The sequence below is a fragment of the Martes martes genome (assembly GCF_963455335.1).
Source record: "Martes martes genome assembly, chromosome: 4".
Lineage (NCBI taxonomy): Eukaryota > Metazoa > Chordata > Mammalia > Carnivora > Mustelidae > Martes > Martes martes.
The window spans coordinates 38,560,477-38,578,632 of NC_137891.1; the positions used below are offsets into that span (position 1 = coordinate 38,560,477).

General features: G+C 46.0%; 1 protein-coding gene across 4 annotated transcripts in view; it reads right to left on the reverse strand.

Annotated features, from left to right (window-relative positions):
- MATN2 (matrilin 2) overlaps nt 1–16,204 on the reverse strand; it is a gene marked incomplete at both ends in the record, with an annotated part of 124,687 nt that extends 108,483 nt beyond the window's left edge. For all 4 annotated transcript variants that reach the window (XM_080802715.1, XM_080802714.1, XM_080802712.1 and 1 more), the window contains one exon: nt 16,060–16,204. In XM_080802715.1, the coding sequence (XP_080658841.1) occupies nt 16,060–16,204 (145 nt within the window). The remainder of the gene's footprint in view (nt 1–16,059) is intronic.
- Nucleotides 16,205–18,156: the final 1,952 nt, after the last annotated feature.

Sequence of the window (18,156 nt, forward strand, 5' to 3'; positions counted from 1 at the left end):
TTGCCTAAGATTTCAAGCAACTAAGAGGTAGCCATGAGCTCCATGAGGGCAGGTCCCTCTGCACCAGGAAGGGGACCTTACTGAACAGAGCCGGTCGTGGTTGTCCCACTGTCCAGACTCAGTAGCTGGAGTGAGCACTTGATTCAGTTTTGGCCAGTGGGAAGTAAGGGAAACTCTCCTGAAACTTCCAGGAAAGATTTTGGTCTCTGATGAAAGGAACGAACCAAGGGATGAAAAAGTCCTCTTTCTTCTCTTTGTTCTCTTCCTGACTTGACCGTGGTCATGGAACAAAGTGATGTTTGGAGCTGCAGCAGTCATCTTGGGACTATAAGGCAAAAGCCCAAGGAAGGAAAGCCAATCTCCTGGGATGACACAGCTAAAAGCTAGAAGGAGCTCTGGTCTCGACGACAGAGCTGAGCCACAGCCATGGACTGGGGATCACTGACCTCCAGACTTCTTGTGAGGTATTCAAATATCTTTTCATAAAACCACTGTTAGCTTAAGCCAACTGCCATCTTCCTATTACCCAGAGATTTCTCTAGTGATACCAAGCTTGCTGCAGATTAGCTCCTTAATAAAAATGTACGCCATGTATGAAGGAATGGATCTGATGGTACAGATTTTGACATTTTAAAAAATAAAATATATTAAACTCTTTTGCTAAGTGTGTATATTTTCTAAAATGCTCATGTTAGCAACTCAATAGAGGTTCTTCTCTAAGACCAATATCTGATTTAAGGCTCAAAGAAAAAAAAATGCTGTCTTATAGCTAAATCAGTAGATGCTTAAATAGATAAATACAAGTTAATAATACAAATAATAGTAATAAATGTCACCTCTCACGATTCATTCAGTATACATGTATTTTTTAAAAGAACTGCTTTTTTTTTTTAAAGATTTTATTTGTTTATTTGACAGACAGAGATCACAAGTAGGCAGAGAGGCAGGCAGAGAGAGAGGAGGAAGCAGGCTCCCTGCTGAGCACAGAGCCTGATGTGGGGCTCTATCCCAGAACCCTGAGATCATACCTGAGCCGAAGGCAGAAGCTTTAACCCACTGAGCCACCCAGGCACCCCAGTATACATGTATTGAGAGGTTACAATGCCAGATGATTTAGACCCAGAGATGAAAAGACCTAATTATGGGATTGGGAGGGAGACAAACCATAAAAGACTCAATCTCAAGAAACAGACTGAGGGTTGTGGGGGGAGGGGGGACGGGAGAGGGTGGTGGGGAAATGGACATTGGGGAGGGTATGGGCTATGATGAGTGCTGTGAAATGTGTAAACCTGACGATTCACAGACCTGTACCCCTGGGAATAAAAATACATTATATGTTTATTAAAATAAAAAAAATTAAAAAGAAAAAAAAAAGACCTAATTCCTAGATTTAAAGATGTCACAGTAGAGTGGGCTCTGTTAATTCCACTTTGCAATGTACAAAGTATTTTTTAAGAATAGATTTTAAAATAAACAATAACAACAACAGGCATTTATTGAAGGCTTACTCTGTGCCAGGCTACATGCCAAACTTTTATCCGTGTGGTTTCCTTGTGTCCTCTTTCCCACTGATTATCACCCCTGTTTTACAAGGGAGACAAGGTGTTGAGGGTGATTGTGTTACTTATTCATGGTCACACAGTGGAAACCCAGAATTCACACTTATTAAAAGGCAGCTACTGTTATTTTTAAAACCAAGCTGACAAGTGCAGTGGCAGGTGTGGGAACATTCAAGAGCCACAGTTGATTAGAAGCTTGTAGGAAAACGGGACAAGGAGATCATTAGGAAAAAGGAAGCCATCTTGGGCTCTCTGCAGAGCTGGAGGCTCCCGATCAAGAAATGACGGCTCAGGACACCATTCTGTGCTTAAAGGAAACATAGGGGGCGCCTGGGTGGCTCAGTGGGTTAAAGCCTCTGCCTTCAGCTCGGGTCATGATCCCAGGGTCCTGGGATGGAGCCCCGCATCAGGCTCTCTGCTCAGTGGGGAGCCTGCTTCCCCCCACCTCTCTCTGCCTGCCTCTCTGCCTACTTGTGATCTCTGTCTGACAAATAAATAAATAAACTCTTAAATAAATAAATAAATAAATAAATAAAGGAAACATAGGCAAGGTTCTTTTCCCTTTCAGAACTTTAACCCGTAAACCAAACTATCAGTCGAGCATCTCCAAAGGGTGTCCCTTTGGATACCCCCTAGACACTGAAACTAAACATGGAGTTTGAGCTCGCACAAGGCACTCACTGTTTGTTGAGTGAATAAAGATTTAGCTGCTGTGGTTATGTGTGGTAGTTTTACGTGACAGCGGTTTGTGGACAGGGATTATGTCTGTCCCGTCTGTGTTTGTGGCTTGCCTCAGCTTCAGTGGCTGGTTGGTTGATGGCTTTGTTCCAGCCCTGACTCAGTCTGACCACTGGCTGGGGCAAATGTCTGCATGAGAAGACACTATGTAGTAGGAGGAGAAAAGGGCTCCTCTGAGCCCCAGGTGACTTGGTCCTAAGCCGTAGGTGCTGCTGGTGAATCACTTCACCTTGAACAAGGAACGGTATATCTGGGCCGTGGTTCCTTCTTCCTCGTTTCTTAAACTTTATTTGTACCAAGGATTTCCACGGCAGTGTGGGGAAGCCCATGACCTCTCCTCAGAATAAACTTGTTAAATGCCTGACATAAATGCAACACCCACTAGGATGGCTACTATTTAAAAAATGGAGAATAACAGGTGTTGGTAAAAATACAGAAAACTTGGAACCCTTGTGCATGGCTGGTGGTAATGTAAAATGGTCCAGCCACCATGGAATATAGTTGGGCAGTTCTTCAAAAAGTTAAATGTAGATGGGGCACCTGGGTGGCTCAGTCAGTTAAGCATCCGACTCTTGATTTCGGCTCAGGTCATGATCTCAGGGTCGTGAGATCGAGCCCTGGGTCAGGCTCCGTACTAGGTCTGGAGCCTGCTTCAGATTCTCTCTGCCTCTCCCTCTGCCCTTCTGCCTGCCTTTCTTCCCACCTCCTGCCCCCCACTCACATGCTTGTGTTCCTTCTCTCTCTCTAAAAAAAAAAGTTAAACATAGAATTACCATATTTCTCAGCAATTTCATCTTTGATATATAGCCAAGAAAAATTGAATGCAAGGACTAAAACAGACACTTGCCCATGTTCATGGCAGCATTATTCACAATAGCCAAAATGTAGAAACAACCTGTGTCCATCAGTAGATGAATGGAGACACAAAACGTGGTATACACATATAATGGAATATTATTTGGCCATAAAGAAGAAGTTTTGACACCTGCCATAACATGGATGAACCGTGAAAACATTATACTAAGTGAAAAAAGACACAAAAGCGCCAATATCCTATCACTCCACATATAAGAAGTATCAAGAATAGGCAAATCCATAGGGACAGGAAGTAGAAAAGAAGTTCCTGGGGAAGGGAGGATGGGGAGTTACTTCCTAACAGGTAGTCTCTGTTTGGGATGATGAAAAGTTCTGGAAATAGACAGTGATGATGGCTGCACAACGACATGAGTGTTCCTGATGCCGCTGAATTGTGCACTTCAAAATGTTCGAGATGGTTCATCTTATGCTGTATGTCTCAATTACCACAATAAACAGACAAGTAAATGCAAAGGGTAAGAATGGAGGCCAAGTATTTGAATTTCAGTTATCAAGATATTTAAAAACTTGGGGATGTAGTAATGTATGGACCTGAAAAAATAATATTGAGGGGCGCCTGGGTGGCTCAGTGGGTTAAAGCCTCTGCCTTTGGCTCAGGTCATGATCCCAGGGTCCTGGGATCGAGCCCCGCATTGGGCTCTCTGCTCCGCGGGGAGCTTGCTTTCCCCTCTCTCTCTCTGCCTGCCTTGCTGCCTACTTGTGATCTCTGTCTGTCAAATAAATAAATAAAATCTTTAAAAATAAAAAATAAATAAATAAAATAAATAAAAAATAATATTGAGTAACAAGGTCGATGGGGCACCTGGGTGTCAGTCAGTCAAGCGTCAGCCTTTGGCTCAAGTCATGATCCCAGGGTCCTGGTATGGAGGCCCGTGTCGGGCTCCCTGCTCAGTGGGGAGCCTGCTTCTCCCTCTCCTCCCTGTTCATGTTCTTTCTCATTACCTCTGCGTCTCTCTCAAATAAATAAATAAAATCTAAAAAAAATAAATAAATAACAAGGTCAAAAGGGGGGGGGGTCTCCTAACTAGTGTAATTTCAAAGTAGCGTTGCATGTCAACAGTATTTTTAAATATCTCCGCCGACTCCATGATGCGCCATGGAGACATCTGTGGTTTCTTTTGGTGACACGGTGCTGCTGTTTCTCCTGTGGTTTGTGGTTTACAATCATAATAGATGGAAATGCTCAGCTGCAGTTAGAGGTTAGTGAAAAAGTATGTGATTTTTTTCCCATTCAAGTTATAGGCCCAATGAAGTCTGTCCAAGGACTCTTGGTCCATGGCCCCTGGGGTTAAAAACCTCTCAGCTCTCTTCTAGGTAAACCGATGTGATCTAGGAATGGCTTCATTTCTACATCATCGATAAATTAACATCTCTGATCAGATCTTTTCTTATCTGTATCTAGGGACTGTCATCAAATCTACCTCTCAAGGGCTCTGTGAAAAAAAAGGGAGATAAGGCAAGCAAAAGGTGCTTTCAAACCTGTAGAGTTCTCTTAACAAAGGCTACGTATTACCAGAGAAACCTAATAGTCAATGGAGACTTCTTCCCCCCATACCTGGCACATCAGCCCCCAGGTCTCAGTGTTCCCTCAGAATTTTGGTAGGAGCTTTGAGAGCTATGGGAACAGAAGGCTGAGCACTTATTGTTAAATACCATGCCCTGTGTTAAACAGTGCTATGACCTATATTTTGTATGTACGCCGATAGATTTAAAAATACAAATTAAGGAAAATGCTAATTACCAAAATAGACTCGAGAAGAAATAGGAAACCCCAATAAGACCCATGACTGTTAAAAAAAAAAAAATCGAATTAGATGTCAGAAATACCCTCTCTACAGAAGGCATCAGGCCCAGATGGTTTTATCAGTGAGTTCCACTGGCCCTAGAGGCCATCTCTCATGGATCCCACACAAATTTTCCCCCAAAAGACCTGTGCTGCCCGCAACTGGGGAATTTGCCCTAAACCCCAAAGCATGACAGGTAGGGGTCCAGAAGGGACTCTGCCGTACCAACAGTGCCCAAAACAATGCTGGCCTTGCCCACTGTAGATCCTCAAGGCGTATCTATTCAATGAGTGGGTGAATGATAAAACTGAGGCAAATCATGAAACAAAAAAATAAGAGCTAAACGTATTAGAGCTAAACAATTTGGGTACAGAAATGTACCCATACAGAAATGATGGCTTTTCTAGCTCTCTTCATTTTGGAGATGAATTCAAGTTTGCCTGGACCAAGGGGGTGGAGGAGCCTGCTTCCTTCAGTAGATGAGACCATCACACAGGACAGCCATAGGGACACTGGCCCTCTGGGCACTTGTGGATAAATAGTACCTCTAGTGGGAGGGCACGCTTCCCTGGCTACCCCAGCAGTGAGTCCCAAACACTGAAGGATTCTGCATCTTTCACTTGGCCCAGCACAGCTCTTGTAACGTGGGGATTCTCAGATCATACTCCTTCAGTGAATGGATCGCATCAACTAGAACAAGCCTTAGGGTCAGGGAGGGGGAATTAAGAGCTAGAGATGGAAAGCAGCCTCTCACGGTCTTTGCCAGCTCTGAGCCCTCTGGACTGGATTCCTCCACAGTTTATGTTATGGGCCAACCTGACTTTAAAGACCTCTGAGGTTCATTCTCCCCAGGCTTCTCGTGGCCCAAATGCCCCACATGGCATGTAATGCATCCTGCCTTTCCAAAGGTCCCTCCTGGCCCTGAGCCCATGTCATCAGATGCCTACATTCCTCGTTTCTCCCCTGCATCAGCTCCTTGTACATCTGGCCATCAGCTCCCTCTTTGATGTTCTCACTCCTTGGCTGGGCTGCGGCCTTATGATAACTTCTCCCTCCTCCTCCTTTCCCGGCCCCACTGTCCTCTGTGAAGCCAAAATACACACATGGCTCTCCTTTCATCTTTCCCTATAAATCAGCCTCCTCTGGATATACTGAAAGAAGGCTGTTCTGAGCTGGTGGTTCTCATTCTTGGCTCTTGAAAAATCTTACTCGGACTTGGCTTTGCATCCTGGCTACGCTGTACTCGTTTCCCATCTCCAGCCTAGGAAGTCGGCCGCCCAACCCACCATGTTCGTCCGACCTGCTCTAAGGACCCAGAAACCTCCACATCTCTGAGTCTTTGAGCATGCTTCCCCGGCATGTGTCTACAACATTCTATCACCCTGAAATGGAAATACATTGTGAATCAGAAAGGAGAAAGAAGCTCTCTAGGAATGTGTCAGAGAAGACGTATTGTCATCCACTGATGACGGTGAAGAGCAGAGCAACTTGTTCGGACCTGCATCACGTCCCCCACAACTCCTAAGTTGACGTCTTAAACCCTAGTACCTCAGAATGTGAGTGTATTTGGAGATGGGGTCTTTAAAGAGGTCATTAAAGTCAAATGACATCATTAGGGTGGGCTCTAAACTGATCTGACTTGTGTCCTCATAAGAAAAGGGAACTTGGGGCGCCTGGGTGGCTCAGTGGGTTAAAGCCTCTGCCTTCGGCTCAGGTCCTGATCCCAGGGTCCTGGGATCGAGCCCCGTATCAGGCTCTCTGCTCAGCAGGGAGCCTGCTTCCTCCTCTCTCTCTGCCTGCCTCTCTGCCTACTTGTGATCTCTTTCTCTGTCAAATAAATAAATAAAATCTTTAAAAAAATAAAAATAAAAAATTTTAAAAAAGGGAACTTGGAGTAGACAGGTACAGAAGGAAGGTCCACGTGAGGACTCACGGGGCAATGGCAGCCCTTTGGAAGGCAGCAAGAGAGGCCTCAGAAAAACCCACACCTTGCCAACACCTTGATTGTGATCTTCTAGTCTCCAGAAAGGTGAGAAAACAAATGTCTGGAGGTTAAGCCTCCCAGTGTATGGTGCTTTGTTATAGTGGCCCTAAGAAACTAATAGACAACTCAAGTCTCTGTACTTCCTCTTGAGAATACATGAAATATGCATGGGTTGATCACTCAGGCAACTTTCTGAAATAGCTCCTCTTGTATTTCCAGTATCTAGGGGTCATGAAATATTTAAACATGAACTTTTTAAAGTAAAGATGATTATTCTTTATAATCATTTCAAAAAAATATAAAATATTCTTTTAATATCTTCAGTGGAGACATGAAGAAAGATATAGAAAGCATTTTATCAAATTTGTAGATGATTCTGAATTGCTATGTTAAGGAAGAAAAAGATATTAAGTAAGAAGGAATAACTCAAATGAAGAAGATAAAATTTAATGCAAAAAAACCTCAAAATGTCCTACTTAAGTTAAAAACACCTACTCCATGATGGCTATTAAGCCACTCAGAGTAAAGGTCTAGTCACATTCATGACTGCAAGCTGTACATGAATTAACCAAAAAAGCAAAAACAATTAACCTGTAATCATTCTTTTCATTCATTCAATTAACATTGCCAGAAATGAAGCCCAGGGATTCAACAAATTATATGTTGCCAGTCACTAAAAATTTCTCAGTTTCTCTCTTGCTTAAAATTTGTTACTGGAAAGGCTCCTATGGCAGATTGTTCCTGGAAAGAAAATACTTAGCTTTTTTTTTTCTTTAGTAGGAGAGAAAGTCCCTATCTCCTAGTTTAGTTCCTAATTCTGCAGGCAACTCCATAGAATCCTAGACCGTGAGGGTTCACAGATTAGAGGCTTATTTTAAAACCACACAAGGGGTGGGGTTCCCGGGTGGCTCAGTCGGTTAAGCCTCTGCCTCGGGCTCATGATCTCAGGGTCCTGGGATCGAGCCCCACATCAGGCTCTCTGCTCAGCAGGGAGCCTGCTTCCCCCTTTCTCTCTGCCTGCTGCTCTGCCTAGTTGTGATCGCTCGCTCTCTGCGTCAAATAAATAAATAAAATCTTTAAAAAAATGAAATAAAATAAAAAATAAAAACCACACAAGACTTTCCGCATCCCCGAAGCCCGAGGAGGCAAACTCTTTCCTTCCTGGGCTACAGAATTTCACATGGAAGGAAAACCTGTTTCCTTGAAAGCACGGGTGTTTGGCTCTCCCTTGCCTCTGTGAGGTCTTGACTGTGAAGGCTGTAACACAGCCTTCAGAGAGCCCCTCGACCTTTTCAAGCTAAACATCCTCAGGTCCTTCACATCTTTTCCACATGCTCTGGCTTCAGAAACCTTCGCCACCCTGGCGGCTCCTCTCTAGACGCTCCTCTTTGCTCATTTGTTCGTTCATTTACTCCTCCAGGTGTTTTCAGAGTCCCCGCTGTGGACCTGGCACGTTACCAGTCACTGACGATTCCACACAGATGATGAAGCAGCCAGTCGCGGCACAGCCTAGAAGTGCCGCGCTGGGACATAGGGTCTGCTGGGGGAAGGCACTGTTGGGGTATTAAATCCCGACCTAAGAAGATTAGGAATGCTTCCATGGAGCCCTGAAAGATGAGTCCAATTGGGTTGGACAGAACAGAAGAGGTAGGGTTGCGGCAAAGGATTTGAACAGAGGAAAAAGCCTGTTACATTCTCATATCCCTCCTCCGCTGCTCAATGGTGACTGACCTTGAGCAAGACATTTCACCTCTCTAAGCTTCAGTTTCTTCATCTGTAAAATGGGGACAATAATACAGAGTGACGTGTGAAGTGCTAGCACAGTGCCTGACACATAGAGATGCTTCCCGCCCCCCCCCAAAAAAAGACAGCTCTCATTATCATCACTTTAATTATTATCATCAGTTAGGGAGACCTGGGACGTGATTGGCCGGAGGGGTAAGATGGGGTGTCCTGCCCTCAGACAGGACAGGCCATCAAGGGAAAGAAAAGAAGAGAGGCTATGTCACCCACAGGAAGGGTGCTCCCCACTGCCACCCCCTCACAAATGGCACTGCAGGTGCCAAACACATGGGCAAGCTGAGGATAAAATATCCTAGAACTGAAGAAGGAAGTAAGGCAGGGAGGAAGAGATTTATGAGGGAGAGAGAAAGGAGAGTTACAGAAAAGGAGGGGGATAAAGGGTTTAAGAGAGAAGAGAAAGGAAGAAAGAAGGGGAGACAGGAGACTCTGTAGGAGAAAAAAAGGTCACGCTATTTATTCACTGGCTAGGAAGGCTATTTATTTATTTGAGAAAAAGAATGAGCAGCGGGGGAGAGAGAGAGAGAAGCAGACTCACCACTAGCGGACTCACTGCTGGGGCAGGAAGCCTGATGCGGGTCTCCATCCCAGGACCTGGAAATTATGACCTGAGCCAAAGGCAGGCTTAACCTTAATGGACTGAGCTACACAGGCGCCCCTGGCTAGGAAGGCTTTGTAACTTATTGGAAGCCTGATAGTAGGCTTTATTTTTTTTTTTTTTAATTCTTCCAGTATTAATTACAAGATAGGAATTAGGAATTCGGTTTATTCAGTTTATCCAACATGAATGCTAACAGAGACACTGGTTTGTACACAAAGCAGCGAGCACAGGCAGGGAGAGATGCATTTTATGCATTTGGGCTGAACAGCAGCCATGCCAGCACCCCCCACCCCCAGCCTGAGTCCTTGTTTCCAGCTGCCATTGTATAGCCCAGGACTGCACAGTGGAGGGCTGAAGAGGGGCTGTGATGGCACTTCAAAGGACTTTACTTTTGAAAAGTCTCTGCTATAGTGAAAACAATCTGATAAGCTCTACCCTTCATTTTTATAATCAGATCCGATAACAAAGACACACACCAGCCACTGGATTGTTTAGCTGTGTGCTAATCCGTCTGCTAGAAGAGGCTGGCTCCCTGCACAGTGGGGAGGCCCCCTTCGCCAACTCCCCACGGAGAGAAAACTGCCAGCAGCTTAGTTTCAAAGCTTCAGAAGGGGTGGACCCAGCCTACAGTCAGTTAGTTGATACTCTCCAACTACGGTGTTCTTACAGATCTTACTCACCCCTGCATTGTGTTTCTGGCTCGTGTCCCACAGCATCTCCTCCTAAAATCCTTTCCTCCTGCCCATCCCTCTGACCCCACTTTCTAGATTTCTCTTCTACAGTGATTCTCCAATGGAGAGCTCCAGAAAGGCAACCTCTCAGGTTCCCAATTCAGACCTACTGAATCAAACCCCCTGTGCTCCTACTGTCCCCTCTACCTCCCTGTCTGATCCTGCTACGCCACCCCACCTGCTGTCCTGCCCCCTCTCCCCTACTTGGTCCTACCGCCCAGCCTCCTACCTGATTCTACTGCTCCACCTCTTCTGTTTCAAAACTCTCCTTAGCCTCCAGATTATGGTTCCCCCTTGGCTCTCCCACCTGGAGAAAGTGAAAGAAAGCCAAGGATTGCACTGGGAGGTTCAACCACAGAAGCCAGAGAAGGGACATCAGGAAGGCACGGGAATTAGTTCTGTCATCGCATCCTAGATGAGACCTGAAGATCACTGACCTCAACCACCTCCTTTGGTAGATGAACAAACCAGAGGACCCAGCGACTTGCCCAACGTCACCTGCTAAGCGTAAGTGGAATCAAGACTACAACCGTCCACATGGGGATGGAATCAGCCACCTGTACGTCTCATCCACTCAGTCATTCAACAAGCACCGAGCTTTACTGTGGGCTGGACCCAACACCAGGGCTTGAGGTCCACAGACCCCGGGGGAACCAGCAGCAGCAGCATCTCCAGTACAGGTGGGCATTTCATGGTCTGCTCAGAAACTCCTGGTCAAGGAGCAAGCTCGAGTGTGAGGTGCCTTTTCCCTTGTTCAAACACACCTTCCCTAAGCCATGCAACTTCTCCCTAAGAGGGGTGGGGTGGGAATGGGCACCTTTTCTTCCTGGGTATGCAGAAGCTTTGACAAGCTTGCCAAATTGCTTAGCTTCTCTGAGCGTGGGCTTCCTCTCCTGAAAATGAGATAAACCAATAACCACCTTGCAGTGTTTCATCTTTTTTCTCTCAGATTCAATGAGCTAGCAGGGCCCTCCTCCCAGCAGGGGCTCCGTAAATGAGAGCAGCCTCCCAGAGGTGCTCTGAGACCTGAAAAACTGTCCTGATCTTCAAAGGTTTATAGTCTGGCGGCAAAAACAAGGCAAGTCCAAAAATATCCAGAGTAGGAATCCATCTTGGGTAGGTGCCGCTCTGACCCCTTGGAAGATAAGGCAGACAGGGTTGACCACTTAGCAGAGGACCCAAAGGGGGCGTGGCCCATCCCGGGAGGGTCCTGTCTGGCTGCGAGAGGGACCGAGTGGCATATGGGCTGGCCCTGACTGATCACTGGCCTTGGCCAAGGAAAGAAATTCCAGGTAGAAGAAAGAGGCTGAACAAAGCCCCTGAAAGCTCAGGGAAGGAGACAAAAGTTCAAACCTTGATCAAGTGGCTCCAGGGCATATAAAAGCCTGTGGCCTCAAGGGGTCTGTCACTCCAGGAGCCAGAAACTCTGATGGCCTGTTGCATCTGCTGTTCCTCTCTCACTGAGGGTGCCAACGCCCGTCAATTAGGAGGATTGTTTTAGGACTCGGAAATTCATTTACTGGCAGCCAACCCTTGAAAACGTGAATTATTTTCAACTTAGGCGAAAACCTCCATTGGCAAGAGAGTAGGACATTCTTACACTCAATTCCCTTGGCTGGCCCCTTCCTTCGGGCACGTTGCTAATTTCACAGGTTTCAGGTCCTTATATGAAACACATTGCAATCTCACTAATATTTTGATGTCAGATTTCATTAGAAATGTATGCAAGAATGGAAATAAGTCCCTCATAAGTGGTGTGATTTCCAAGGAACAGAACCTGGAGCTGTATATGGTGAGTTTTTGGAATGTCTCCATTAGCTTTATTTTTAAGTAGTAAATTAACTGTTGTGAAGAAATTTCACTGAATTCTGTAGCCTTGACCTCTGGAATTTTCCCTAGAGAGTATATGTTGGCAGGGGGAGAGGGGGTGCATCGGGGAGAAAGGGTTCAGCTCCCCCCCATCCCTTAACTGTATTATGGGGCTAGCCTCCTTTAAAATCTCTACCTTCTATTTAAAACACTCTCTCTTAAATCACAAACACGAACTCTGTGTGGGTACTATTGCTCCAAAGGTGTATCTGTTACAGGGAAGGGAAGAGGTTTCGAGGTTAGTTAGCAGAAATAAAATGAGTGAGGTTGGTAAATTTAGAAAAGAATGTGCATGTCATCAAGACCTTGTAGAAGGCAAACAAAACAGGGAGAACCAGCCCACGGAAGCGGAGAGATGCTTTGTGGACTCTCGTTCTAGGAGGGAGGGGCAGTCCAGTAGAGTGGGAGTTTGGGCAAAGGGTTAAGGTTTCCAAAAGGCTGATAAGAATCCTGCGGTTCCCCTGGCAACAGCTCTGCCCCCATAAGGCAGTGATAGAGTAAAGAGAAAAACTGTGCACAAGCAAAGCAGACAGTAATTGGGGTGGAGACAACATGACTTCTGGTGCGCCCCACCTTGAAGGGAGCCTAAGGAGGAGTTGGGAGTTTGGGAGGGGAGTGCGCCACTGATAATAATGAGGACAGAGGGATGAATCTGGAAGCTTTCAGGGGCTTACGCTCTGGGTACAGCCCATCCTACAGCCCCGACTCCACCCGCTAGCCTGGACGCCTGGAAGGGACTTGGAGCTGGAGAATGGGCTCCTTTCTCCTGGTGGCCTGCGCGCGCATAGAGGCTCTCCCTGCCCTTTGCCACGGCCCAGGAAGGCTGAGGCTGTCCAGATGGCACTGTGAATGGAAAGAGGGTCAGCAGTGATCACTACCGGTGCCCAAACTCTTTGTCGGAGTCCCGGAGACCCCGGCCCTCAGTGATTTGGTTCCCTCCTCCAGGCTTGTCTCCGGCTCACACCACCTGCTTCACGGTGTGGCAGTCCCCCGGTGCCTGACCGGGTCCCACCTGACGCTGGGGCCTCAGACCTCCTGCCCGCTCATCCCTCAACGGGGAGCTCTGCTTTCACTAGGAACGCTGCCCTAAACCAGCTATTTTCCAAGGGTGGTTTAGGGATCCCTGAGGGTCCCTGAGATCCCTTCAAAGGGCCCATGAGGTCAGCACTATACCCATAATAGCACGAATGTTTGCTTTTTATATTACTATTTTCTCATGAGTACCCAGAGCATGAAAAGTTTACTGATGTGGTTTTCATTTCCCCATTGCCGCTAACCTTTAAGAAACTACCATTTGCCAAGTTTTGGTGTCATCTCAAAGAAGAATATCCACAATTACATGAAAAGGAGATTAAAATGCTTTTCCTTTTTCAGACTACGTATCTGCGGGAGGCCATATTTTCTTCATGTAGTCCAACCAAAACAACATTTCATGACACACTCAATGGACAAGGTAAGAATCCAGCTGTCTTCCTTTAAACCAGACATGGAAGAGATTTGCAAAGATGGAGAACAGTGCCACTCTTTTTTAACTGAGAAAAGGTCACTTTTTATGCAAATATTTATATGTGCCTTAGGGGTTGTGGGTTTCTTATTGTTATTTTTAAATTAATTAACTCATTAAGGAATTTTTTTAAGTTCTCCATTTCAGCTTATGACCCAGTGAATGTCAATAGATCTGACCCACATGAACAAAAACTCTTCGGGGTCCTCAATAATTTTTTACTGTAAAGGGATCCTGAGGCCAAAACGTCTGAGACCCACTGCCTTACATCGCGTGAACGGCAGGCCGCATGGAGCTGTAGGCTAGCTAAGGTCATTTCTGCTGCACATCAATGCACCAAATTAATGATCTTTGTCCATGTCTGTCTCCCCCACTACACCTGTGCTTCCTGAACCCACAAGGTCGGCCGCACAGTAGAACCTCGATGAATGAAGGACGTGGAAGATAAGCCCACAGGACACACATCACCCCGGACTACCGCCTGGGCTGCCTGCAAACATCCGTAAGTGGGGCACATACATACATGCGTTATTTTTTTTAATTGGCTCAAGTTGTTACTGGAACTCTGATTTGACTTTAGACATACAGTATAATATTTTTTTTAAATCAAAAAATTCAAATGAGGAATTATCCTAAGAAACAATTCTGTTTCTCTGTTAAAACTTTTGGAGACATCCTTTCACGTAAGTAACTAGTGAAATAAGACACCCAGGGTATACGTTCAATACTGACACAATGATTTGCCATAAAAGTGAAATGTGCCCGGGCAATGTTTAGAACATCGAAAACAAAAAGCTGAGAAAAGCAAACGCCCATAACAGGGAAGATACAATATCCTGAGAATGAAGAGGAAATCAAAGTATTGGGGCAAGGACTCCAGTGAATGTGGCTTCTGCATCTTTGTTCCCTGTCAAAGGAAGACCGAAAGCAGATGGCACTTGAGAATCCAGGCCAAAGCTGGGGCATTTGCCTTCCGGTTTCATGATTCTCACTCAACCACATTCACGGGTCCAGCAGCCCTCCACGCATGTTGGGGAGTGGCCACTGGCCACTCTCTGGGGTGAGGAGAGGCACCCTGTTCCATCCTCCTCGTCTCTGGCACATTCTCCAGCAAAATGAGGAACAGGAGGCAATACTGGACGTGGGGCTGATTTCAGACGACGAGGGGTTTCTACTTCAAAGCCTGAGCTTGGGGTGACAGAGAGGGCAGTGAATGCTGACAGCTAGCTAGGAAGATGCAGTGTGTGGGGGTGGGGGGGAGGAATTTGGGGCCAAGAGGAGTATGTTTTTCCGGCTAAGTGTGTTGGGGCTCATTCTGAAAGCCCCATCAGAAACCCAACTGGGCAGTTGCAGCTGGTCCCATATGAATCAGGCATTTTAAGTTGTTTTCTCTCTCTCTCTCTCTCTCTCTGTGTGTATATATATACACATACACGTTTATCGTCTTGAATTTGTTTTTAAAAAGCCCTTCTGTGTACTAGACATGCCCCAGTCCATGCCACATCTGCAAAAGTCTTATGCTGATGTCACTATGGAAACACATTCTCAGAAGACTGAAGACAGGAAAGGCCCAATATCATGGGGCCATCATTTAGTGAAAGATTTTATCCTCTCAAAACAGAGTGTTTGGGGTTCCCCTGGTCTCTGATTGTAATTTTGAATGCTGAGGTGAGCAGGCAGTTGGGCGCTTCTCTCAATAGCCTTCATAGGGGGTCAGATTCTGCCAGCTGGCCACCAAGCTATAAAACACAGTTTCAGAGAACTTCATAGAACAACAGCTGTCATAAAGCTATCACTCATTGCCTACCTACGGTTTACATTTAACTTATTTTCTCCTCACAAAAATATTCCAAGGTCAGCATTAACATTCCCATTTTTATGGTTGGGGAAACTGACCTCAGAGGTACTACACCGCCTAAGTATACACACGTATTCAGTACCAGAGCCAGGATTTGAACCCAGGTCCATGCCAAAACCCATTCTCTTTCCACTGGCCAACCTTCCTAATGCTTCCACATCTGGACTTGCCAGAGCCTATACTTACAACCAGCTCCGCTTATCCACACTCCATGTGTTTTTAGGATCTTTCCTTTCTCTTGCAGAAAGAGAAAAATCCACCTGAAGAAAACATATCCATAGGAGAACCCCGATATTTTCTATTCCAAATATCTTGATTCCATTCACAGTATGCCCACCTCTCTTCTGAGGATGCTCCCACCTTCCACGAACCCGCCTACTCGTTTTCCCACGCTACCATGCAGGGAAGCATTATTAACACGGATTAGCTGGACAAATCCAATTAAAAACTCTCCTAACACCTTTGTTCAGAGAAGTACCACCAGGACCTTTTCAGATCTTTTCCTTGCATACTGGAGAAAAGTCATGAGCCTCAGATAAAACGGAAGGCTCTGAAATAGAAGGGTTTCAATTTCATTTTGAGAACCCCATGCACTCATTGCCGATGAGATCTACTCCCTCCGCCACTCCACCGCATCCCCCAAAACCCAGGGGTAAGAGAGCTTCCCTACTGACATGTGTCCATCCCCTGGTCCGGAGGTCCACCCTTAAGCACCTCTTCCTACTTGCTTCAGAGGCAGAGCCCCGATCACTCACCCAGGAGGGCCGTCTGGGGGTGGGTCCGAGCGTGTCTCCCTCTGGAGATGGACCTCGAGGGGGGCCGCTCCCTGGCCTCAGCGGGGAGGAGAAGAAGGGTCTGTCCGAGCACCAACAGAAAGCAGCCCACCAGCATCTTGTCCATCTTCGAGAAGAGGAGGAGGGGAAGGCTGTGACAGACACAACAGGAGAAGGGAGCAGGGTGAGATTTCCAGGTCTCCTTGAACTCTAGGCGCTGCAGGCCCGCTGTGCCACCTTTTCAGTATCAAACGTGCCCCTTGTCCTTAAAATGTCATTTATGTGTTTGATCCTTAAGAACCCAAGGAACTTCCATTGGGAGGTTCTTGAATACTCTGAGCAGGGCAAGCATATGAAAATTTTTCATCACTTTGTTCTCTCTGAGACTGAATGGAAAACTTAACAGAGAAAAAAAAAATCTAACCTCAGGTTTCTCTTTAGTTATTTATTATCAATTGTTTATAATCATATTCCATATCTTGGATTTGAAAAAGGAAAAAGTATATCTGAAGATTCCAAGTACCATTACTCCTTCAGTCTGATAATAGTGTATCCTACAAATTAATATATATAAATTCCCAAGGCATTCAGGTCCGGCGGACACAAGGTAGCATCCCATAGCAAGCCTCCCAGCCTCCCTGTCTCCCTGCCTCCCCTACACGTCGATGAAGGGGCAGCATGGTACAGTAAGCAAGGGCCTGGACTCTGGCACCAAACTTCCTGGCTTTGAATCCCAACTCTGACACTCACCAACTGTTTAAGACCCTGGCCAAGCTACTTAACCTCCCGAATATGGGATACTATTAGTTAATTGAGTGAGTTAATACATGTAACTGAAGCATTTAGCGTAGTGCCCGGCATACATGGGGAGGTGGGGACAAGCAAATGAGCAAAGGAGCTGGGGGACCAGAGAATAGGATCAAACCCAGTGTTGAGCAGGAAGCTCTCGGGTGCATAAAGAACTCTAACTCTGAGTTGAGCTCCAGGTACCCCCAGGAGCAAGGGGACTTAGAACCAGAGGAACCCTGTCTACCAGGACAGCACTGCCTTTACCCATTTTCTGTATTGACATAGCCGGTATAGAGGCTCAGAAGGATTCTAAGCAGGGAAGTGACAGGGTCAGAACCAGGTCTTTCCAGGATAGCCAGTCTCAACGCTTCACATGGGATGAGAAAGGAACTTGGCCACATGGTGAGTGACATCAAGACTATTCTGTCTGGGGGCACTTGGGTGGCTCAGTGAATTAAGTATCTTGACTCTTGATTTTGGCTCAGGTCATGATCTCAGCGTCGTGAGACCGAGCCCCATGTCAGGCTCCATGCTGGGCACGGAGCCTGCTCGAGATTCTCTCTCTCCCTCTGCCCCTGCCCCCCATCCACTAGCCACCACCACCCCCTGCTTGCACTCTTTCTCTCTCTCTCAGATAAATAAATAAATCCTAAAAGAAAAGACTGTCTTGCTTGGCAAAACCTCATGGAGAAGGCAATGTCCTGAGACTAGGTTTAAATTTCCCACTTCTACGCATATAATGAGTGTCATTGCAATTTATTAATTTACATAAATTAGGTGGGGAGGAGGGAAGACTTAAGGTGGAACAACATTTAAGTAACATCACATGCATATAAAATCTTTACTGAGTTCTTATCTCGTGCTTGGCAATTTCACCCAACTGACTTCATTTAATCCTCATGCCTATCTTGCAGAAATCAGAATGATGACCTCTGCTTTTTAGAGATGAGGAAACAGAGGCTCAGAGCAGCTCAGTCATTTGATCAAGGTCAAACAGCTAAAATAAGTAGCAAAGCAGGGATTCAAACCGAGGGTAAGCAGGCCAATTTACCAAGTCAGTGATTAGCAGAAAACCCAATGAGCTGCTGGTGAAATCCCCAGAAGACAATTCACGAAAGGGCCTGGCTGTTGCGCTGTCAGAGGCAGGAACAAGGCAGGGCCAGGGCAAAGACCATTTCCCAAAACTTAAAAAAAAACAAACAAACAAAAAAAAAACACCTTGGTAATTAGTGAATAGTTTGTTCAGCAAATTGCTTTCAGGAGTCGACCTGGCGATAAACCCAGGCCGTC